Source organism: Chanodichthys erythropterus, chromosome 18, assembly GCF_024489055.1.
Source record: "Chanodichthys erythropterus isolate Z2021 chromosome 18, ASM2448905v1, whole genome shotgun sequence".
NCBI lineage: Eukaryota > Metazoa > Chordata > Actinopteri > Cypriniformes > Xenocyprididae > Chanodichthys > Chanodichthys erythropterus.
This window is the reverse complement of record NC_090238.1, coordinates 14,722,062-14,746,599: the sequence shown is the minus strand read 5'-3', so window position 1 is coordinate 14,746,599 and position 24,538 is coordinate 14,722,062. Positions and strand designations below refer to the sequence as shown.

General features: G+C 37.3%; 3 protein-coding genes across 6 annotated transcripts in view; 1 reads left to right on the top strand and 2 right to left on the bottom strand.

Moving 5' to 3' along the window:
* Positions 1-1,587: 1,587 nt before the first annotated feature.
* Positions 1,588-7,415, bottom strand: ptp4a2a (protein tyrosine phosphatase 4A2a). Of its 3 annotated transcripts, none has more exons than XM_067368044.1 (8): positions 7,274-7,415; positions 5,709-5,785; positions 5,147-5,414; positions 4,814-4,972; positions 4,629-4,721; positions 2,663-2,793; positions 2,345-2,419; positions 1,588-2,265 (listed from the first exon to the last, which is right to left on the bottom strand). In XM_067368044.1, exons 4-8 carry the CDS (start codon positions 4,907-4,909, stop codon positions 2,154-2,156), a joined length of 507 nt encoding a protein of 168 aa, XP_067224145.1. In that variant the 5' UTR covers positions 4,910-4,972; positions 5,147-5,414; positions 5,709-5,785; positions 7,274-7,415; the 3' UTR covers positions 1,588-2,153. The 3 variants fall into 3 exon arrangements, with proteins under 3 accessions (XP_067224145.1, XP_067224146.1, XP_067224144.1); XM_067368045.1 differs by having other exon boundaries at positions 4,814-4,938; XM_067368043.1 differs by having other exon boundaries at positions 4,814-5,414.
* Positions 7,416-8,190: 775 nt separating this feature from the next.
* Positions 8,191-11,409, top strand: gjb9a (gap junction protein beta 9a). Its single transcript, XM_067367560.1, has 2 exons — positions 8,191-8,294; positions 10,634-11,409. The coding sequence occupies exon 2, from the start codon at positions 10,648-10,650 to the stop codon at positions 11,407-11,409; it is 762 nt and encodes a 253-aa protein (XP_067223661.1). The 5' UTR covers positions 8,191-8,294; positions 10,634-10,647.
* A 12,272-nt stretch (positions 11,410-23,681) lies between these two features.
* si:ch211-266o15.1 (zinc finger MYM-type protein 4) overlaps positions 23,682-24,538 on the bottom strand; it is a 37,853-nt gene continuing 36,996 nt past the window's right edge. For both annotated transcript variants that reach the window (XM_067366949.1, XM_067366950.1), the window contains exon 29: positions 23,682-23,909. In XM_067366949.1, coding sequence (XP_067223050.1) covers positions 23,699-23,909 — 211 coding nt within the window. In that variant the 3' untranslated portion in view covers positions 23,682-23,698. The remainder of the gene's footprint in view (positions 23,910-24,538) is intronic.

Sequence of the window (24,538 nt, the reverse complement as noted above, 5' to 3'; positions counted from 1 at the left end):
CCCTATTCTACTTACGGAATGAACGCGGCACCAGTTTTGTTTTGTTTTTTCCATAAGTTGAATAGGGAAGGCGTAGGACATTCAGCGTATGCGTTTTGAAGAATGCAGAAACGGGAAGTACGTTCAAGGCGATATTTTGTTTATAAAGCATAAACGGTTGTATTTTTTTCGAAAATGACGAAAATCGTTTCGCTAGATAAGACCTTTATTACACATTTGGTATCGTTTAAAGCCATTTGAAGCTGCACTGAAACTGTAATTTGGACCTTCAACCTGTTGGTAGCCATTGAAATCCACTATATGGAGAAAAATCCTGGAATGTTTTCCTTAAAAACCTTAATTTCTTTTCGACTGACGAAAGAAAGACATGAACATCTTGGATGACATGGGGGTGAGTAAATTATCAGGGAAAGTTTATTTAAAAGTGGACTAATCCTTTCAGTCAACAGCAGAGGTCGCATTAGACTTTCGTACGGATCGTTCTTCAATTTCCATATTGAACACGATCATCCCTACCTCTTTACTACTTTACAGAACTAAATAAACATGAATGATCATGAGAAAATATGTTGAAAGATACAGTAGCTTACCGAAATCTGTATCACATGTTCAAATCAGTTCAATCAGTGTTGCAAATATTGCCTCGTAACATTAGCTATACCTCAGAAAAGCCATTCGTTGACCATAAAATTGATTGTCAGCAAGAAAAATAATAAAACAAACTGGATTAGACACGTAATTATGTAAGTATAAGTATTATAACTTTATAATTATAAAATGGACTTAATCTGTGGTAATCAATCGCATCGTTTTCATTTTGTTCTGGAGACTGAACTCGCGCTCTTCTGCCACATTGGAGCGCACTCACCACCAACTGGACAAGGGTGGGAATTAGTTACAAGTTACAAAAGATATTTTAAAGAATAAATGATAAAACGGACTGCCATAGGTCTTAACCAGTCCGGACAACGAAATTACGAATTGTACTACTGTGAAGCTAATGAATATTAAACATGCCATACTGACGAAAAACCGGTAAAACTTCCCAAATCTCCCAGTCACCCAAATTAAGTAATATTCATGATTCGCGTCGAAACATCATGCATTTTACGGTCGGTCCAGTGAATCTGCATTGCACCGACTCGTGGTCAAGATAAGAAAACACCACCGAAAGAGAAGTCCACATATACGAAATTACACGAATATTCTCTGCGTTTGGTATCGATTATAAAACAAATTCTTCAAAAAATATTGTTTTTTTTTTTTTTAAACATCGGGTTTAACATTAAGCACTTTTTCTTTTGAACATAAAAGAGTAAAGCACTTACAAGATACATGCTATATGTACTAACAAAAAGTGCCATGATATTAACATTTTTAAACGTCCCACGATAGTACAATGGCATTATTTTAATTACTTTACATTCTACATCAATATTGAAATTCACTACCATATGTATACAATATCTATTGTATATATATACGATTCAAGTGTTTCACATGGCTGTCTATGTAAACATTCATGTTTTCCACCCTCATTATTGCCAAATTAGTGTAAGAGAAGAGAGTAAACACATAACAAAATAAAATTATTTGATTTTTTTATTATTATATGAATTTGACTCATTTCATTCAGAGAGGAACAAGTTTTGTTGATGGATTACTAGGATTTCCTTCATCTGTCCATTTTACAGACCACCACAATCTAGTGTCCAATAGTGCTGTGAATGTGTCTTGGAATGTTTAATATCTATAACATTAGATACAGTAGTTGTGCCCATGTAACTTTGGAGAAGCTGACAAACATTCACCAACAAAGTGAATTTTTCATGTACTGCAGGATGTTGTTACACAATCCAGACAACTGGGGACACCTAGTTTTAGAGAGGGCATAAAACACTAACAACTGCAGTCAATCATTACACCAATGTGTTTGTCACAATGAAAAACATTGCGCTTTGCCTGTGAGTTTACATGATTGGCTAAACTGTTTGGTCAAAAAAAAAAACACCAATGCTGTGTAACCTGTTTGTGTGCTTGGCACTGTAATACAGCAAAATCCCAGTCTAATATAATAGCCAAATAAAAACCGATCATAACACTAACAATAAAAATGTCAATAGTTTCCAAAGTTCCTTTGGACGAATGTTTCTCTACTGAATGCAGCAGTTTTGACCATTGGCATCCTTGAAGCGCAGGCGCATCTTGGGTTTGTATTTTTCAAGGTACATAAGTTGTTTGGCGTTAAAAGCCCCACGCCTTTTCCTGAAAGACAAATAATCATCCAAATCAGAAAATGACCAACAAAATCAGAAAAAGAAAAGAAGCTTTGTTTGTGACTCACTGTCGAATAAACTGGACAGCATCTTCATACATCATCCCGCATTCGATTAAGGCTAATGCCACCAAGACAGGAGCTCTGAACACAAAAAAAATGCTGTGTTCTCATTTAAACCTACTTAAAACAAGTCATGAGTCAAGTTACTTTAGTGTATTAAACAGAAATTTCCCCTAACAGATCTAGATCAATGTTGAGGTTCACAACATTACAACACAAAGGAACAATGTGTTACTGCACATCAAGATAACTCAAAAATGACAGTGTAATAAATCACTGAGCAACAGACAACAAAAAAACAACATTTGTCCTAAAAATACTTACCGTCCCAATCCAGCAACACAATGTACTGCAACGCAACAGCCTGGTTCATCCTTGAATTTACATTTGAGAAGGTTCAACCAGTCATCAACAATTTGGTCAGGGGGTGAACAACCATCATCAAAAGGCCAATCCTAAAGAAAAACATTTCGATTTAAAGGATTAGTTCACTTTAAAATGAAAATTGAGCCTAACTCACCCTCAAGCCATCCTATATGTATATGACTTTCTTCTTTCTGATGAACGCAATCAGAGTTATATTAATAAATATCCTGATGCATATGAGATTTATAATGGCAGTAAATAGGACCAAAGAGTATGAAGCTCAAGAAAGTTTACTCCACACGGCTCCAGGGGGTTAATAAAGGCCTTCTGAAGTGAAGTATTTAATGGTGCCATCGAACGTTTTTTTACAAGATGTAATATAAGTCTAAGGTGTCCCCTGAATGTGTCTGTGAAGTTTCAGCTCAATTTTTTTTTTTATCTGCCTATTTTGGGGCATAATTAGAAATGCGCCGATTCAGGTTGTGGCCCCTTTAAATGCTCACGCTCCCCGCCCACGGAGCTCGCGCTTGCCTGAAACAGTGCATAAACAAAGTTCACACAGCTAATATAACCCTTAAATGGATCTTTACAAAGTGTTCGTCATGCAAACTGCATGCATGCATCGGATTATGTGACTATTGTATTTATTTGGATGTTTACATTTGATTCTGAATGAATTTGAGGCTGTGATCTGTGGCTAAAGCTAACATTACACACTGTTGGAGAGATTTATAAAGAATGAAGATGTGTTTATGAATTATACAGACTGCAAGTGTTTAAAAATGAAAATAGCGACGGCTCTTGTCTCCGTGAATACAGTAATAAACGATGGTAACTTTAACCACATTTAACAGTACATTAGCAAAATGCTAACAAAACATTTAAAAAGACAATTTACAAATATCACTAAAAATATCATGATATCATGGATCATGTCAGTTATTATCGCTCCATCTGCCATTTTTCGCTATTGTTCTTGCTTGATTACCTAGTCTGATGACTCAGCTGTGCAGATCCAGATGTTAATACTGGCTGCCCTTGTGTAATGCCTTGAACATGGGCTGGCATATGCAAATATTGGGGGCGTACATATTAATGATGGTGTTATGTTGAGATTCGTCTGTTCTTCGGAGGTCTTTTAAACAGATGAGATTTATATAAGGAGGAGGAAACAATGGAGTTTGAGACTCACTGTATGTCATTTCCATGTACTGAACTCTTGTTATTTAACTATGCCAAGATAATTTCAATTTTTAATTCTAGGGCACCTTTAAGAAAAATATCCATATTTAACAGGTTATAAAGTAAAATATGTAGCTTCTGCCAGACCGCCTTCTGTATTCAAGTTCGGAGGAAAGTGTAACTCCTCTCGCTGTTTAAAACACTTACGCTACATCCTACGCCTTCTGTATTCAACCTCTGAAAAAAGCGTAATTGACACAACGTCCGCAATTCACTTTTTTCCAAAGTTGAATACGGAAGGCGGTCTGGTGGAAGCTAAGTATTTTACTTTGTAACTTGTTAAATATGGATATTTTTCTTACACAAACGCATCATTTCGCTTCAGAAGGCCTTTATTAACCCCCTGGAACTGTGTGGAGTACATTTATAATGGATGGAAGCACTTTCTTGAGCTTCATACTCATTGGTCCTGTTCACTGCCATTATAAAGCTTGGATGCGTCAGGACATTTAATTAATATACCTCCAATAATGTTCATCAGAAAGAAGAAATTTATATACACCTAGGATTGCTTGAGGGTGAGTAAAGCTTGGGGTAATTTTCATTTAACTTAATTCACTGAAATTTGTGCAATCATAAGAGTGGAGATATGTACATAGAACATACAAATCACACTTGCAATGATCATTAAATTCAGTCAGAAACTTTAGGGATGTTAATAGGGGTTAACAGCAGATCTCACCAAAACTTCAATGCCTTCTTTTTCCACTGGTGTTTTGTCATAAGTTGCATCACAAACCCGGACAAGCGTCTGCACTCCAAAGCTCTTCAGTTCCTTACAGATGGTGACAAATAAAATAAATATTCAGCTTTGTCACTCATGTCAATATTGCTATTCATATTAACCTCAACCATCTAGAGACTTACCTCTGTAAACTTGGTCAGCTGTGAATTGGTGGGATTGTGAGTGATGAGAAACCTCATGCATTCGTAAGTTATCTCAACAGGAGCAGGGCGATTCATTTTGACACTCAACTGAAGTTTTAATTGTACTTGACGGGAAAAAAACAACAACTTCCGAATCTTCTACAAGGGGTAGAAATAATGATTTCAAAATATCTAAGCTTTTTTACTTTTAGGCAAATCTCTGAATGTTCTAAAAAAGGGAAACAGGAGAAGGAAACCACTTTCACGCTCCCACGGTTTTAAAATAAAAACTAAAGAAGGGAACTATCCTTCTGATTCGCAATTTATAATTACCCCATTCAGGAGAGGAGAGATGATCAGTTGGCACTAGAGAGAGGGAAAAACGATTCGCTCTCTAGTACCTGGATTGGCTCGAACCGATTCATACACTTCAACTTTGGACAAAAAAAAAAGATGCTCCCCGAAAGTGCAGAATGTAAGACGGGCAGTCAGGTAGTATAATCTTCATATGGCAGGCCCTCTGTTCACTTGTCCACAATGACCAGGTGCTGTGCCTGGCAGAAGTCTCCACTCACACTGACAAACGCCATAAATGTGCAGCCTGGAATAAGAAAAAAAGACGGTGACCGATAAATAATCAGGGCAGTGGATCCTAAAGCATCACAACCAGCAAGTGCAGTGAATCAAAACATGTCACCATTAACTCCAAAGGGTTACTGGATATAGCCTACAGCTGAAAAGAGACCTCATTCCACTGCAGTTGATATTGACTTTGGCCATCGGATGGATTATAAACTCATAAAAGTATACAGGTCTTGCACCACATACTAAGACGGTAGTTTATATGAAAAAAGTTTAGTAATCGGCATAATTAAAACTCCTATCATGCACTTACTTTCAATAAGTGAACAGAAAACAAGTTGAGAACTCTGCATTCTATCTTCACCATTCGTGACTGTCTCTACTTCGCACCTAGAAAAGATAATCAACATAAAACAAGCACTAAACAAGAATCTTCTTCACTCCAGCCTGAGTTAATTTTTAAAGAAACAAGTCAAGAATGGAAAACGGAAACAGCTAAGTACTGTACAGACTTGTGTTATAAAAGATAAGCTTTTATAACAGTTAAGTTAAAGGGTTAGTTCAACTAAAAAAGAAAATTATCCCATGATTTACTCACCCTAAAACCATCAGTATGCATACAGTCATCTGCCGAAAGCTAGTTATTTAAATTTAGAAAGCTTTAAATATGGATATTTTTCTAAAAAAAAAAACATTGCTTCGCTTCAAAAGGCCTTTATTAACACCCTGGAGCTGTATGGATTATTCTTATAATGGTGTGATTGATTCATTTGATTTATTTGGGCTTCAAAATTTTACTACCATTATAAAGCTTGGAAATCTTTAATATATCTCAGATTGTGTTCGTCTGAAAGAAGGTAAGTCATATACACCTAGGATGGCTTGAGGGTGAATAAATCATGGGATAATTTTCATTTTTGGGTAAACTATACCTTTAAGCATTCAAATAATAACACACCATCTTAAAACGGTAAATATAAAGGAGCAAAGATGCTGGAGCCACTCTACACATGCCTATGACACACATCTCGCTCACCTCATCCACTGCCCAAGTCTATTTTTGACCATTATCTCATTCTTAAAGGGATAGTTCACACAAACATGGAAAATCTGTCATTTACCAATCTTGATACTGCTCCAAAGTCCAAACCCATATAATTTTCTTTCTGCTGTGGAAAACAAAGGGAGATGTTCAGCAGAATGACAGCCTCAGCCATCATTCACTTTCATTACATGGTTTTCTCCCACACAATGAAAGTCAATGGTGTCGGAGAATGTCGTTCTGTCTAACACACACCTTTGTGTTGTTTCACGGAAGAAATAAAATCATATTGTGGATTGGAACGACATGAGGGAGAGTAAATTACAAAAACAAACAAAACAAAAATATTATTTAGTTGAACTATTCCTTTAAGACAAAGAAACAGTATGTGTGCTTGGGTTTCCACATTTGCTGACTACACGTTAATCTATATTTGTGGAAGACCAATTAAACAACCATTTAATACAAAATTAACATTTGGTAAAAAGGAGAATTGTTTTGTTAATCTCTACAAGAACCATTCCCATAACACCCACTGCATTATTGTGTGAATATGGATTATAAAAACAATGAACAGCCTTGTTATCTAAATAATTAATACATACTTATACATAAACAATATACTATAATTACATTACAATGTTAAAACATTATCCAAAAAGTCCGAAATGTTTTTTTACGCGATTAGTTCGCTCTTGTCCTGCTAGCATGTGTTTTAGCTGCTAAATGCGTAACGTTATATGTTTAAAAAACACGCACAAGTTCATATTTTATCATTCATCAAGATGTTTATATATAACAGAATAAAACAGATACAATTTCATATAGATACTTACAGAGAGCTGACGGTAGATATGAATACCGTGACAAAGAGAAAATGGATTGAGAGACGCTGCTAGCCGGCTAGCTCTCCTCTACCGTAGAGCTCCTGTAACCAAGCGACAATTCCGGTCAGCACAGATGACCGCTGATTGGCTGGCAGTAGTCACGTGGCCAATAATCCCTCACCTTTCCCACTCGAACGTTCAAGATGGTAGTTTTTATCCGATAATGGCTATCGACCGACCAATCCCGTTGATTGTTCTCATTTTAACGGTTGTTTGTTATCATTTTTTGTGATTATTATTATTATTACAGCTCACATAAAAGCTTCCGGCGATAGGTAAAATTATATACTTTCAATTATGCTAGATAAACATGAATAAAAAACACATAATCAATCTAATGGTCATAAATATAAATATCATTCAAATAGTTGAAATGCAATATTTACAATAGGCATAAAAAATCTGATCATAGAGCTTGGAAGTTGCACAGATTTTAAAAAGGAGGTCATGTCACCATCTCCTGGTGAGAAAGAGTTAGAGCATAATAAATTAATAAATAATAAATTCTTAGCCAGACAGACAACATATTCCTGCGGTCTGTTTTGAAATGTATACTATTCATATATTGAATATTATTCAAATGATCTTCGTGGAAATGTTATGTATGTTTTTCTGTATTATATAATGTTTGCTGTTTGCTGGGTGTGGTGATGGCGCATGACAAGGCTGCAAGGCTTGCAAATGTATCCGGACACTAGTATAGGTCAACTCACATTACAGTCCCTGTCTGTAAGATGATACCTATTGAATAGGCCTACTATGCACCACCCACACTCCAGCACCGCCACACCCTGCAAATGAGGCTGCATCATCACAGGTGTCTCTTGTGAGAACTCCACTCTTACATGATTCAGGTATGTCACTAGATCAGGTTGGACAGGATTGCTTAGGGCTTTGTTTCACCTTTTCCAATTTTTGTGCTTTTTCGAGGTTCCCGTTTCAATGTCTACCCATTTTGCGGTAAAACAAGGTAAGATCTTATTTTATGCTTTACTTAGTAGCCTACTTATTTATTACTGAGGAGCTACCAAACAAATATAGGCCTTATCAACACTGCAATTATAAGAAGCTGTATGAAAATACATACGTTTATTTATGGTTATATACAGTAGGCTAAATTGAACTGATACATTATTTAGTAATGCATTGTTTTATTTTGTGCATATCCTATATCTATCTATCTATCTATCTATCTATCTATCTATCTATCTATCTATCTATCTATCTATCTATCTATATATATATATATATATATATATATATATAATTAAATTGTATTAAATTGTAATAATATTTCACTATATATATATATATATATATATATATATATATATATATATATATATATATTTAGACTTAAGAGTCAAAAACCATCTGACATGTTTCTTTTAAATGAGCATTTTTATTTTTTGAAAATAAGGCATTTCAATAACTGCCTAATAACCTTTAATTGCCATTAAAGTGAAATTACCTGACATAAACATAGGAGCCTGATAAAAATGCTCATTTAAAAGAAAAATGTCAGACGGACTCAGATGTTTTTGCATCTAAAGTCTTCATATATACACAAACATACTATATATACTTATATATGCAAAGTATCCAGAAAATATTCAGCATATTATAATTCATTCTGAAGGATCATGTGACACTGAAGACTGGAGTAATGATGCTTAAAATCCAGCTTTGCCATCACAAGAATAAATTACATTTTAAAATATATCAAAATAGAAAACAGTTGTTATAAATGATTAAATTGCATTAAATTGTCATAATATTTAACCATATTACTGTATATATATATGTGTGTATATATATATACAAACACACACACAGTACCGTGCAAAAGTCTTAAGCCATTATTAGATGTTGTTTTAGCAATGGTATTAAGACCATATATAATTATTTATCAGTCTCTTTATTAGAACATAACCAGAAAATACAGTAAATTTGTATGCGTATTAAAAAACAGCCTGTATAGGCTAAAATAGCAAATATTTAGTGACCTCCCATTACACTTGAGCAATAGCAGGAACCTGGCTCTCTTCAACCTAAATGGAATGAAAAAGAACTGGAAGGCCGAGAAAACATTCAAAATCTGATGAGAAGTATCTCAGAGTTTCTTCTTTGAGAAAATGGAAGTCTAGGAGACATGTGACAGGAGGTCACACCAAATACTGATTTTTGCTTGATACAATTTGGTTCAGATTTTTTTTTTTTACATTTTATGTACATGTTTCCTCTATATTCTGTTTGTATTGTTATAAACAGACTGAAAAATAAATATGGATGTTCATTAAAACATTACTAAAACAACAAAGGTGCAGTGGCCTAAGAATTTTGACCAGTCTGGCCATTCTCCTCTGACATCTGGCATTAACAAGGCATTTTCACCCACAGAACTGTCGCTTACTGGATATTTTCTCTTTTTCAGACCATTCTCTGTAAACCCTAGAGATGGTGGTGCATGAAAATCCCAGTAGATCAGCAGTTTCTGAAAAAGTCAGAGCAGCCCGTCTGGCACCAACAAACATGACATGTTCAAAGTCACTTAAATCACCTTTATTCCCCATTCTGATGCTCAGTTTGAACTTCAGTAGATCGTCTTGAGCATGTCAAAATGCATTGAGTTGCTGTCATGTGATTGGCTGATTAGATATTTGCGTTAACAGGCAGTTGAATAGGTGTACCAAATTGTGTGTGTGTGTGTGTGTGTATACACAAGCACAATTTATTACAAAACTGCTAAAAACATGTAGGAGCAACTATGAGACATCTTAGCTGTGACAAAGCCTGGTGTGATCCAGCAGGATGACAAATCCACATTTCCGTCTGCAAAATCAAAACAGCAAAGATTTATAATGAGCAGGTGAAAACATGTTTGGAAATACTTGTCAATGGCAGGCTTGTTATATTGAAATCCGTGTGATTGCAAAAACCCTTATTATTTAAAAAAGAAAAAAAAGGTTACCTGTCATAACTTCCATTTAAAGTGCTTGGAACAGAATCAGTTTCTGCAAACTTTCTGATAAGATTTTTTAGAAACAATCTGAACTGTTATGTGTGACTTAATCCCTTTTGGAGTTTAAATATTAATCGAAGACCAAATCTCTGCTGGCTAATTAAAAAGATAATCAGCAACACAAAAAAATGACAAAAAAGCCATTAAGTTTTTGGTTAAATTTAGACCATACTTTCCTGACACCAGTTGTCAGGAGATTCACTGACCCAAACTAAAATGGCCTATATTATGCAAAAGTGTCTCTTTTGAGTTTCATGATTTATCACATATAACTCTGTTTATTGCAGGTTTGTGATCAGGGATGAACTGGTCAAGACTTGAGTCCCTTCTTAGCGGGGTCAATAAATATTCAACAGTTTTTGGTCGAGTGTGGCTGTCCGTGGTGTTTGTGTTCCGTGTTCTGGTGTTTGTGGTGGCAGCTCAGCGCGTTTGGGGCGACGAGAGCAAAGACTTTGTGTGCAACACCAGGCAGCCCGGCTGCGCCAACGTCTGCTATGACAGCACCTTCCCCATCTCTCACATCCGTCTGTGGGCCTTACAGCTCATCTTCGTCACATGTCCAACATTCATGGTTGTAGCCCACGTCAGATACAGAGAGGAAAAAGACAAGAAGTACACCGCTGTCCATGAGGGCAACCATTTATACGCCAACCCTGGAAAAAAGCGCGGTGGTCTTTGGTGGACCTACCTGTTTAGCTTAATCTTTAAAGCTGTGTTTGATGCTGCCTTTCTCTATATTCTTCATCACATGTATAAAGGCTATGACCTCCCCCGCCTCATCAAGTGCTCGCTGGACCCTTGTCCCAATACGGTGGATTGTTTCATCTCGCGCCCTACAGAGAAGAAAATCTTCATGATCTTCATGGTGGCCTCCTCTGCTCTCTGCATCTTCATGTGTATCTGCGAAATGATTTATCTCATTGGAAAGCGTATACTCAAATACTGTATTATGCCACAGTCACCACCAAAACGATCTAAAAGACCTGATCCCACTCTCTCCAGCAGCCAAAACTTGGGTTCACAAAAATTAAAGGACACCAAAATGGACAAGACTGCTCTTTAATGACAGCGGTATGTTGCAAAACAGGATATAAAAAAGCCACAAACAAATATAGATAGATAGATAGATAGATAGATAGATAGATAGATAGATAGATAGATAGATAGATAGATAGATAGATAGATCATATTGTAAATAACATTTATAAATGTTAGGCTATATGTTACGAGGCATTTTAGACATCATGCTTATTTTAAACAGTGGTAGATATATTTTTTATAAAATGTTTTTATTATCATGTCTGAGATTTTCACTGTATATTTGATGTATTTATAAAAATGTATGTATTTTTGTTGGAATTTACAGTAAATGCACTTTAGAATGAACTTTAAAAGCACAATGCAGGAAAAAGCTGGGTGAGGTTAGCTTGACTAAATATATGGTGAGATCAATGTCAGCTTGCTCTATGCAAATATGGTATCAACCGCAGCCTCATTTGCATTTTTTTTCAGAAGTACACCATGCATTTTAAAGTTTTCTGTGTGTATTCAGTGCATACGATATCAATAAAATCTCATTTTTGTTGCCTTGGTTTCATTGGTTGTCTGGAATTGACAGGATGGGAAAGGTTATCATTATATTAAAAGGAAATGTTACCCAAAAATAAGAAATCTGTCATCATGCACCGACCTGTATGAGTTTCGAAACTTGCATGACTTTCTTTTTCCATGGAACACAAAAGGATATATTTATAGAAGAATTTGTTACTGAGAAATTGAATGGTGCCTTTCTTTTCTTCACACAAATCCATTATATGCCTTCAGAAGACTTGGAACAGACTGACTGAGTCGTGAAAACCACTGCCTTTCTTTTCTTTTCTTTTCTTTTTAGGTTGACTTCCCCACTTTTATTGATTGGAAAAAGCAGCTCTAAAATTAACTCCTCCAGTAATACTTTATAAGTCTCATTTGTTAGTTCACCCAAAAATGAAAATTCTGTCATTTATTACTTACCCTCATGTCGTTCCACACCCGTAAGTCCTTCGTTAATCTTCGGAACACAAATTAAGATATTTTTGTCGAAATCCGATGGCTCAGTGAGGCCTCTATATAGCCAGCAATGACACTTCCTCTCTCAAGATCCATAAAGGTATTAAAAACATATTTAAATCGGTTCATGTGAGTACAGTGGTTCAATATTAATATTATAAAGCGACGAGAATATTTTTGGTGAGCCAAAAAAAACAAAATAACGACTTATTTAGTGATGGCCGATTTCAAAAAAATGATTCAGGAAGATTCGGAGCACAAATGAATCAGTGTGTTGAATCAAGATTCGAATCATATGTCAAACTGCCGAACTGCTGAAATCATGTTACTTTGGCGCTCCGAACAGCTGATTCGACACACTTGATTCATTTATGATCCGAAGCTTCCTGAAGCAGTGTTTTGAAAGCGGCTGTAACGAGGTCAGTAGATGTGGGAAGAAGGAGGTGGGAACCGGCGAACATTCAACAAAACTTTAATCTCAAAATAAACAAAGAACAAAACGGAAGTAATGCCGGCAGACCCTCGCGGACGTCTGCCGGCCACACAAACATAATAAAACATAAAATAAATTCCAGGCCTGGTCCTCTCTCGTCCTCCACGGTCGTCGCTCCTCCTTTTATGCTCCCGGAGCTCCTCCGTGAGAGACTCAAGGCCGGTGCGCCTCTCAGGTGATGCTTGTTATCACTTGCGTCACCGGCCTCGCGCCGTTCCCTCGCGGCTCTCGCCCGCCCTGCACAGCAGCCATCACTATACAAGTCGTTTTTTTTTTGTTTTTTTTTGCCGCACCAAAAATATTCTTGTCGCTTTATAATATTAATATTGAACCACTGTACTCACATGAACTGAAATTAGTTTTTAGTACATTTATGGATCTTGAGAGAGGAAGTGTCATTGCTCCCTATGCAGGCCTCACAGAGGGATCGGATTTCAACAAAAATATCTTAATTTGCGTTCTGAAGATGAACAAAGGTCTTACGGGTGTGGAACGGCATGAGGGTTAGTAATAAATGACATTATTTTCATTTTTGAGTTAACCCTTTAACATTAGCATTTAACATATATTAATTAACATGAACTAACAATGAGCAATACATTTGTTACTGTATTTATTAATCATTGTTAATATTAGTTACAACAAATCCAGCTGTTCATTGTTTGTTCTTGTCAGTTCACAGTGCACAACAAATACAACATTTGATTTTAATAATGTATTAGTAAAAGCTGAAATTAACATTAAGATTAATAAATGCTAATGTTATCAAATAAAACCTTATTATTAAAGGGTTAGTTCACCCAAAAATGAAAATTCTGTCATGAATTACTCACCCTCATGTCGTTCCAAACCCGTAACACCTTTGTTCATCTTCAGAACACAAATGAATGAAAGATATTCTTGATGAAATCCAATGGCTCAGTGAGGCCTGCATTGACAGCAATTTCCCTTTTCAATGCCCAGAAAACTACTATAACATATTTAAAACTGTTCATGTGAATACAGTGGTTCAACCTTAATATTATAAAGCGACAAGAAAAACTGCTTCATGTTTTTTATCAAAAATATCTTAATTTGTGTTCTGAAGATGAACAAAGGTCTAATGGGTGGAACAACATGAGGGTGAGTAATGAATGACAGAATTTTCATTTTCATTTTTGGGTGAACTAACCTTTAAGTGTTACCACTCCTCCTTTTGTGTTCCACAGAATCAAGAAAGTCGTTGGGATAACTACTCCTTTAAAATGACTTTTGTCAAAAGACGTCAAATCTCAACATTTCAAACTCTCCATATAATTCTTTTAACGCTTTCTGAATCTTTTCTGTCCAAATTTAAGTCAGCATACACTGCTTTTGTACCTAGAATGCATTTAAAATAAAATCTTTTAGCACTCAGTGCACTTTCATTTACATGTTACATAAGAAGCACCTCTTGATCTTTTGCCTTCAGCAACCAATGATTACATCCCTCCTACCTTTTCTATCTCAGACTCACACACCACACACAAATATATCACCGCATACCAAGGGCAAAAAAAATTCCTAAAAAGATTTCGTATATATTTATTTTAATGTGTTTCAATGATAATGTGAGAACGACATGTGATTCTTTCATCCTAAGCATTTTATCCGACCTGAACAATTCCTTGGCGTTGGCATGTTGCTAACCTGCAGATAGTCTTTCAGTCTTCAATACATTGACCAGAAAGAATACAGCAAATGTCCTAATGTATGATTCACTCACTCTGTGCTGCTCCTCCTACACATGTGCCCTGGCTTCGGCTCAAATGCACACAGCAAACAATCCATCCCACTCAGAAGTGCAAACCAGCACACACACACTTTTAGAAATACCACCATAGACTCATACACATTCAGCTATATTCCTTCTCCACTGCAAATAATGATGTTTTAGAATCGGAGTTGTAACTTTAATGTAAGGAAATAATATTAAATTAGAGTAAACGTCAATGGTCACATAACTGCTGTTATTGTAATTTTTGATCATTTATGACCATTTTCATTTCAGATATTAATAATTATTAATAAATTATTACAATTATATATGCAACCAGCATTTATTAATAAACATAGAATAGGCTTGGCCTTGGTGGACTTGATCTGTTATGCTGCTGCTGGATGAGTGAGGATACATCTAAAATGCACATGAAAACAGTGAACTGAATTAAGGCTGCTGCAAGGAAACATAGGGACAACCCCCCGAGCAGATCTAGGCAGGTGGTGCTGGGGAAGGTGGAGGGCAAGCAAAATCCCATGGCGCGCTGCAATGAACTGATCCGATTTAAAGTCAGGAATAAATAGGTTATGTAGCTAGATAAAAGTGAACCAATGGCTTTAAGTGCTTGGAAGAGTTTCATGACTGAACTATATATATATATATATATATATATATATATATATATATATATATATATATATATATATATATATATATATAAGGATGCATTAAATTGATCAAAAGACACAGTAAAGTCTTACATCTTCACAAATGATTTTTATTTCAAATTAATGTTTTTTCAAACTTTACATTCAGCAAAAAAAAAAAAAAATCATGCCAATCAAGGATCATGTGACACTGAAGACTAGAGTAATTGTTGCTGAAAATTCAGCTTTGTCAGTAAATTACATTACTGTTAAAATAGAAAACAGCTATTTTAAATATTTCACAATGTTTTACTGTATTTTATCTAATAAATGCAGCTGTGGTGTGTATAAGAGACTAATTATGCTCACCAAAAAACATTAAGAAATCTTACAGACTCCAAATCTTTGAATGGTAGTAAATAAATTATTTAATATATATTACATACATTATATAAAAAATATAAAATTTGGTCCAGTGACCACAGTGAAAGAACACTTTTATATCCGAGAATGCTTTTCAGTTGTAAGGCCCAATGCCCTGTTGCATAAAGCACCTTAAGTGTAATTTTCCCTTAAGATCGCCCTTATGTTTCCCTTAAACTTAAGGGTGTTGCAGAAAATAACCGTTAAGTGTTACTTAAGGGTTTCTTTAGGGAAACGTCATAAACCCTTAAGAATTTCCCTTAAGTATATATTTTTCACTTAAGTAATGCGTAAGTGTTGCATAAAGCCCCTTAACCTTCATTTCCCTAAGTATATCGTAAGGTTCGTAAAACTTCACCTTAAGTGTTACACAGAGTGAGCAGGTTCAATCCAAGTCGTATAACGTGCCACGATCGGCCGCTTTATATGATAGACAAATTGTACTTTAGCGGTTTATTCACATAAACATTGATGAAATATAACATCTTATAACATATCTTATATGGTAAACGGAAGCGCAAACGTGCGTGCATCACACGCAAAAACAACCCTCATTGGTTCTTGCGCGCACATTTGAGCTTCCGACACAGCCTTAATCATATGGATGTCTTTCAATAAATGGACATAAATGATGAGAGAATATTAAAAATATCTTTATTTGTTGTCCAAAGATGAAAAGTCTTATGGGTTTGGAACGACATGAGGGTGTCAGGGTGAGTGAATGACGGCAGAAATCTCAATTTTGAGTAAACAATCAATTTGAGTTTCTCGTCTCTTTCATATTTGGTTTTCTTTTTTGTTTTCCTTATCCATATTATGTTGTTTTCTGTGAAAACTTACCACGATACGTATTAACAAATAACGTGTCCATGGCAACAGTAGAATTTTTTAACGGCAAAACCTGGGATGCTGTCGTTAAACACTTAACGGTTTCCCTTACCTAAGAGAACAGTTTAAGAGATTATATGCAACACCCTTAAGTCATTCCCTTAGTTAAGGGGAAATCACGCCTTAAGTGTCATACTTAAGGGAAAAACTTAAGGTGCTTTATGCAACCGGGCACAAATCTTCAAAATGAAATCAAACAACATGAAGCGGCTTATACAAGTTTACAAGCAGCTTACACCTACTTTTCTGTTCTTGCCCATTTTGTTGTTGTGTAACTGTTGATTTCCTCTTTGCGTCATTCCAATTCTACATCCTGTGGGGCCAATTTAATTAAAATATTATGGCTATATAGCATAGTAGCATACTATTAGCATACTTTTCCTGCCATATAAAAGATACAGGCAGAAATAGTAAGTCTAAGAGTAATATAAAACCATTCCACATTCTGCCTAACTCTGACCTGAACTTGAAAGGGAGACTGTTCTTAAATTATGATTTTGCCTAACCTTGCTAAAAAGTCTTAAAACCATTTTATGTCTTTCATAGAAACACATGATAGAGATATCAAGGTGCTGTGAATGCATGTCATGTGTTGCTGCAGGATATTTGGTCAAAGCCAAAAGATTCAGGTTGGACCCAGGAACAACTGTGACATTGTTGATGCATACTATGCATAAAAGATGGAACACAACGAGCGTAATGTAGGTTACTGAGGAACAACGATGGGTGGCAGCAAAATCCCATGCACACGACCCACTTATGCATTATCTTGGCACACAATGCATTCAGTTTGGCCTCATTCACACTGAACTAATTAATTTAACTAAAAATAGCACATTTGGCCCCTACTACATCACCAGAATTTTAGGCTCCTTCACTCTGATCCCAAATAATTCACATGAGAAATCATATATATATATATAGGCCATGAGACAGATGGTGCAATGGAAAGGAGGCTGGAGGGTGGTGGCCTAAGAAGGCTATCCAACAGCATGCTACGTAAACAGCTAAGAATAAAAAGAAATTAAGAAATGAAGACTTAGATCCTTCAAATTTCATTTATTGACAACCCAGGCAGAATGCATTTCCTTTGCAATGTGTTAAAAGGTGAAACAACTCTCCCTGCTGAATTTAAACTTTATAAACTGAGCTAAGTACACAGATTTTACTGCATATTAAGCATTATTTGTGCTATAAACTGTGCTCCTTTATTAATGAGGTCAAAATTTCTACATCAGCCTATTTGCCATTCAGGACTTTCACAGTCAGTTTTTAAAAATGATCCCAGTAACATAAAACATTAATTATTGTTATACAGAGCACACAGCATATAGTGTATCTATTATTGACGTAACATTAATGTGCAATAGATTTGAAGCTCCTATGCTTGATCTCTGATAGTCATATTGCATCCACGATCACCTATTAATAGCCAAACCTATCAGGTAACAAATACTTACTGGTTAACATAACATTGAAATCAATAACAACTCAATAAACCCATAAAGCTGTCCACCATGACATAAACTTTAAAACAGAAATGCAGCTTAAAAGAGAGACTTAAACTGTGCTTCAACAAAATTGCTATCAAGAACACATCCAGATTTTATTGTGAATACTGGTAGATGTTGGAGTCACAACTTTGAAATAATATATACATCATTAAATAATGAGAAAGAGAGGAAAACAAAAATTAAGATACCTGTTTATGATGTTTAGCATTAGAATTATTAAATGGGCTCTAACACAATAGGTTTACCAGTGCAGTAATAAGAGTTAGGATACAGACTTCACCTCAGTGTGTGCTTCTGCCCCCTGTGTATACTGTGAGGACACCTCTTCCAGCTCCTGTACAACAATAGCAGCCAACTCCCCACGCTGGCAGGAAATCTGCTGAGCTTGGTTGCCATAGAGCAGTTTGTCTGCATCCGATTGGTCCTCGCCGAACAGCTCCTGCAGCACCCCCTGCTCTAGCTCCTCCCAGTAGTCCCACGCAGGCTTGGAAGAGTTTGGCTCGGTTTCAGAATCAGTCAGATCTGAGTCCCAATCACTATCTCCTCCTACCGCAGAGGCCAGAACAAAGTCTGCCTTAGAACCGCTGTCCTCTGATTCAGAATCTTTTGAGTCACCATATACTGAATGTCCCTCTGTAACCAGGAGGTGGCAGTCAGGAGCAGCCAGGTAAACAAAACTATCTGTAGAGAGGAAGTCACATTCATCAGGGTAACGGCAAGGTTTGGCAAAGGAAGTAGGAGGCAATGGCTCCTCCAGTGCAGGTTTGGTCACACTTTCCTGGGGTGGGGGCAGCACTGATACTGCCAGGTAGACAAAACTGTCTGTGGCAACAAATGGATCAGTGTCGCTCTTGACTAATAAAGTTTCTTTAGCCTCATGTTTGGATGGGGAAAGTGGTAAAGGTACATCAACAACATTTGTTGTGTTCACAGTGTTATGAATCTCTTGGGATAGAGATCCTTTGTTAACAGGTTTCAAGCGTGCTTGTATTTCTGTAGCTTTGGTTGTAATCTCTTTACAAAATGCTTGCCTGCCTAGCTCTACGCTATTAGCTCTCATTCCAGAGGGATTTTTTTTGTTGAAAGATGCCAATTTGTTTGCTTTTGGAATTGAAGAGTATGCCCCAATATTTCTGACATTGTCTTCCCCTTGAATAAGTGATGTAATACTTCCAAGTTCTGACATAGGTCTGTCACTATCAGAAGTGATGTCCTCTCTACTCGTTTGGCTGGGGTTTGACATGTAGACGCCACTTGAATCCGAGTCTAGTGTCAGGTGAGAATCTGGCGATTCGCTATTGTCATATTTGTTACCCATTTGGGCGTCAATGGTGGCAAGATCTAAACTGGTTGGGATCTTTGCATGAGCAAGTTTATGGCCCCCTGGCTGAGTAACAATAATATTACTTTTACCTTCACATCTTTGTAAATTGTACTGAAATACCGGTTCGTCATCATCTTGGCTTTCCAAAACCTCTCGGTTCATTTTCTCAATCTCCAACATATCTTCAGCACCCAGTTCTGAGCTTGTACCTGATGGAGCTTGTGAGCCACCAAACCCCGATGGAGGATGTAAAAGAGGCCAGCGCCTTAGAGAGCCAACATTTTGCAAATCTTCATTCCATGTCTCATCCCAAAGTGAATTAACCATCTCCAACACAGCCTCCCAGTTTTCTTCCTCACATTCAGGAGTGGTATTTTCATCAATGCCTGGCTCAGTGCTCTCCTGTATGAGCACCATTTTACTCTCTTCTTCTAAAGCTTCCTCAATCACACTCTCATTTTTGGATGCTTCAGCTTTACGTTCTTCTTGCTCTCGCAAGATCTTCCATTCTTGAAGTGAGCAATCCTTCAAATCTCTTGTCAATGTAGACTTGCCAAGCTGTCCATCCACATTTCCCTGGTGCTCAGGGAACGGTGAAAGACGAGGAATTGTCTTTTTATCGGAGACACTCCGCATTAGCAGAGAGGGTAATGGGGGAAGAATTGGGAGGTTGTGAACAGCACCACCTTGTCTTACCGTTCTCCTCCTTCCAATCAGTCGGCGTGGCCAGGTGGACTCCATCGGAGTGGGGGAGACAGCAGGTCTTTTTGATGTTTGGGAGCGCAGAAGGGGTGTAGTGTCTGTTTCAGGTTCTGGGGTGGTTGGCAGCGGTTCTTTCTCAGGCTCAGTATTCTGGGGTTTAAAAGTCAGAAACAAAGTATCTTTTGCCATACACCCATCATTCCTTATACCTTGGCCAATCTCAAGTTTGTCTTGTTCCTCTTGGCCACACATTAGGGCACTGACTGATAATTCTGACAGAGGTGGTCTTGATGAAGATGGTTGGGCAGGTAAAGACTGCCTGTTAAACTGCTGATGGTAGGGCAAGGGAGAGGGAGAGAAGAACACAGAAGGTGTATGCGTACCAGTGGAGAAAGGTGATCCAGAGAATGGTGAAATCTGTGGGGAGGTGATGCTGTTTGGAAAGAAGGCAACTCCTGGGTTTAAGTAGGTCTTTTCTCCTGGAGAGATTTCAAATGTTTCTTGAAACTTTGGAGGAGAAAGAACCTTCCAGGAGTGACGGCAGAGGTTGTCCTTCTTGCCACTATCCTGGTGATGATGCCGTTTGTTCATAGATCCGCTTGGAGCTGAACTGCAGGATACACTGGGGGATGCCGACCTTACAAACCCTCTTGGTGACTTGCTTAGTTCATCGTTTGCTAGTTTCAGAGAATCAAATATGAACCTTTCGTCCAGTTTTCTGCCACTGCTGACTAGCACAGAAGACCTTGTGTCAAACATGTCTCCACCTGCTCCCAGGGAACCATTACTGGAGAAGTCAGTTTCTCTGCCCCTTCTCGAACCCAGAGTGCTGTGTGCCGAACCATGGTCGATCTGTTCGTTGATGCACATTGTGTCATAAATGGAGCGTTGAGGTATGTACCCATCTTCATTGTAGCCCTCCCTGTCATCACCTTTTTTCGAACAACAAGGGCTCTGCCGTAAGCAGCCAGGACGACTTAATGGCTTTCCCATTGTGTCACTTCTTGACGATGGCCTTCTACACAACCCCCAGTACAATCCTCCAGAAGTCTATCATGTGACACTGCCAGTGCATATGTACCAGATCTTCTCAGCAGTTATTGGAGGCAGACATTTTTGATTTAAAAACTGAACAAAAACTTACTGGTCTTCTGGTGAAATGGCTTCAGTACCTCCACTGGAAATAAAAATGTAAAAAAATAAAACATGCCTTTAACATGCCATTCCCTTGTATAGCTTGATAGCAACATCGAATGGGAAGGAAGCAACTTTGTGAGTCAGTACGCTCTACATATCCATGTAAACATAGTAGCTTTTCGTTTGTAAACTTACAACGAAGCTGTATGTCTGTCTATCCCCTTGGTTTAGTTAGATATAAGCAGTTCGGTTCCAAATTTAGAGCTCCAAATCTCCTGAGGCAGCATCTTTACACTTCAAAAATGCACAGTTTTAGAGCAAAAACTCACTTCTTTTCCTCATTCAAATGTGACATAACACTTCTCCATGGTCTCTTTCCAATGCCTCTCTTCATGTTGATAATCACTGACGTAACTAACAATCATAGCATTGCAGGATGACAGATGGACCAAGTCCCTTGTGCGCCGGTGGTCCAGGTGTGAAAAGTGTCCAGGAATCCAATCTGTATTCCATCATTATCTCGCAGCTCTCAGAGTCTTGTCCTTCGTCACACAGAAACACAGTTGGTTTGATAAATAGCCTCTTATATCAACACCAACGGCAGCTCTCTCTCTCTCTCTCTCCCTCCTCTCTCTTACTGCCTCACTATCACTCTCTCAGCTCCCTCCCCTGAGTTTTGAGGCAGCTTCAGGGCTTTAGCACTTATCAGGAGCTTAGGACTTTTTTTGCCTCACTCATTTCATTTCCTTTCAGTCACTTTTATCTCAATTTGTTTTGACCTCTAATAAGATGGCTTAGATTTTCATCAGACGTTATCTTCATTTGCCAATATCCTTGTCTTATCTGTGTGTAAATAAAAACCTCATCTAAATTAAACATTTAGCACATTACGCCAATAGCATGGGTTTTAAAAAAGCAAAGTTTGACATTGTTTTTTGAATTTTTCAAATGGCAATCCAGTCATGCACTGCCAGATTGTCTGTCTTTGTTGTACTTCTCTCTCCCACACACTCTCCTCTCATTCTCGAACCCTCTCGAATCACACCTCATCTGCCCGGAGCACGCCCACACACTCTTTTTGAACAGCCAATATAAACGTGATCTGTCCCTGAGATACATCTTTCTGTCCATCATACCCAAAAAACAATTGGTAGGAGATGTAGTGATCACACAAACAGCATTTCCCCTTTACAACTGTAAATAATTCAGCTGCTTCACTTGTATATTGTTCCCCTTACATTAGCCTGGCAATGCTAAAAGTCAGTGCAGGCTAAATTAAAGGTCCCGACGTGGGATGTGCTGGTTAAGTTAGAGAATAATTCTATTACCGAAGGCTGATGCACGTATTTAAGTGCTTTTCATATCTGCGTTGCATGATTCTCAAAAGCAGCAGCACATTCAGAATCCAGTGTGAAGCACATGCAACAGCTCTTGTCTCTGTTACCATGGTAGCGAATGACAATTGGCTTTACATCGTAGGCTGGCGCTGAATCTATCTGTGCAAATATCAGCATAATCATGTGGCTAAACATTTCTTATTTGATTCCCCATTGTTGCTCTGTCAAGGTCCTGTCACTTGAACTAACAAAGCAGGACTGCCCTCTATTGACTGAGACATGACACTTTGACTCCATGAATGCATCACACTCAAATGTTGCGTTAACATCTTTTCTAGAAGCAAGACATCTAAAATATCTATTTCTTGAAGACCCACTGACATGCTTTTAGTACATCTATTAGCGTTGAGGTCGTCTGTACCTGTCTGTGGTCTAGAGAAAATTATTTTCAGCAGATGCGCACATACAAAATGGACTTTTTTGCATCTTGCACACATGGGAATATACAAATTTCTGTCCATTAAAATGCTCTCAGTATGAGATTTATAGATTTACTGTTACATAAATCTGTAGCATCACCAATAGTTGCTCAATTCACCAGTTCTCAAGGGAAACAAAATGACTTCTGGTTGCTCTGTGGCTGAGAAACATTTTTCACCGTGAATGTTCCTTTACATGTCAATACATGTACAAAGTAGCAAATGTCCAGAAAACATGTTAAGATCAATGCCAACAAATCTTACCAGAAGTAAGCCAGTCATTCATCTGAGAATTCATATATATTTTCAAAGGTTACCAACAATGACATGATGAATGTTTAAACTTAAAAAGCTTTCACTAAATAATACTAAATACTGAGAAACAATATCTACTGTGACTAAAAACCAAACAATTCCCTCCAAATTTCATTGTAACTGTCTAACATTCATGATAGAATAGATGACTTAAGGAATGTCTGTTGAGCTTGTGCACAATTTCATTTCTGTTTTCATCCCATTCCCGTCTGAATAAAAGTAATACGTAGATGACATTAAATGTCTCATGATGGGTTTTTTTCTAGTTCATTTTCAAAGCAAGCTCTCAAAGTTTGTATGTTCTAATTAAGAGCTCTCTTCATCTGACGAGTCCAGGTACTTTTGCTGATGCTTAGAGTCCAGATGAATGTCCCGTATAGCTAGGATACGTGTGAGCATGCTCTCCATCATGATGCTGTCCAATGGCTGGGCTGAGTACCACACAGGGCTGCTGGGGTGGCACGAGGCCTCGGGCTGCAGGTAGAAAAGATCTGGACGCTGCTTCACAGAGTTTGAGCTGTGGATATAAAATAGAATGAACGTTATAAAGAATGTCTCTTTAGTAAAAGAACCAGAAAAAGACTAAACAAGTTTCTCTTCTCTCCAAGCAAAAGCAATTTGAATGAAGCTCATTTTGTGTGCAGAACTCAAGCTGCATCATTCAAGTATCTGCATAATTGTAATTCAAAATTCAGTCTCAAAAACATACTCAAGATTGTAGGGAGTAATAAAATTCAGGCATTTGAAATTTGAGTGAACTATAATGTCATTTTCATTCTTCTGAGAAACAAAATGAGATGTGAAATAGGGAAGGCGTAGGACATACAGCGTAAGTTGTTTGAAGAACACGGAAGTGTGGTTTTGGCGGAACCACTTGGAAGGTGATCATTTGTTTATATAAAGTATATACATTTACATTTTTTTTCCGAAAATGACCGATCGTTTCACTAGATAAGACCCGTATTCCTCGTCTGGTATCGTTTAAAGCCCTTTGAAGCTGCACTGAAACTGTAATTTTGACCTTCAACCGTTCGGAGGTCATTGAAGTCCACTATAAGGAGAAAAATCCTGGAATGTTTTCATAAAAAAACCTTAATTTCTTTTGACTGAAGAAAGAAAGACATGGACATCTTGGATGACATGGGG

What these genes read in the sequence shown, in the direction of transcription:
- ptp4a2a (XM_067368043.1), bottom strand. Translation starts at nt 4,909, where the DNA reads ATGAATCGCCCTGCTCCTGTTGAGATAACTTACGAATGCATGAGGTTT. An exon ending in TGTGTTGCTGGATTGGGACG is followed by an intron (nt 2,420 to 2,662) that starts GTAAGTATTTTT and finishes TTTTGTGTTCAG; the next exon opens with AGCTCCTGTCTTGGTGGCAT. An exon ending in GCTGTCCAGTTTATTCGACA is followed by an intron (nt 2,266 to 2,344) that starts GTGAGTCACAAA and finishes TTTGTCTTTCAG; the next exon opens with GAAAAGGCGTGGGGCTTTTA.
- gjb9a (XM_067367560.1), top strand. Translation starts at nt 10,648, where the DNA reads ATGAACTGGTCAAGACTTGAGTCCCTTCTTAGCGGGGTCAATAAATAT.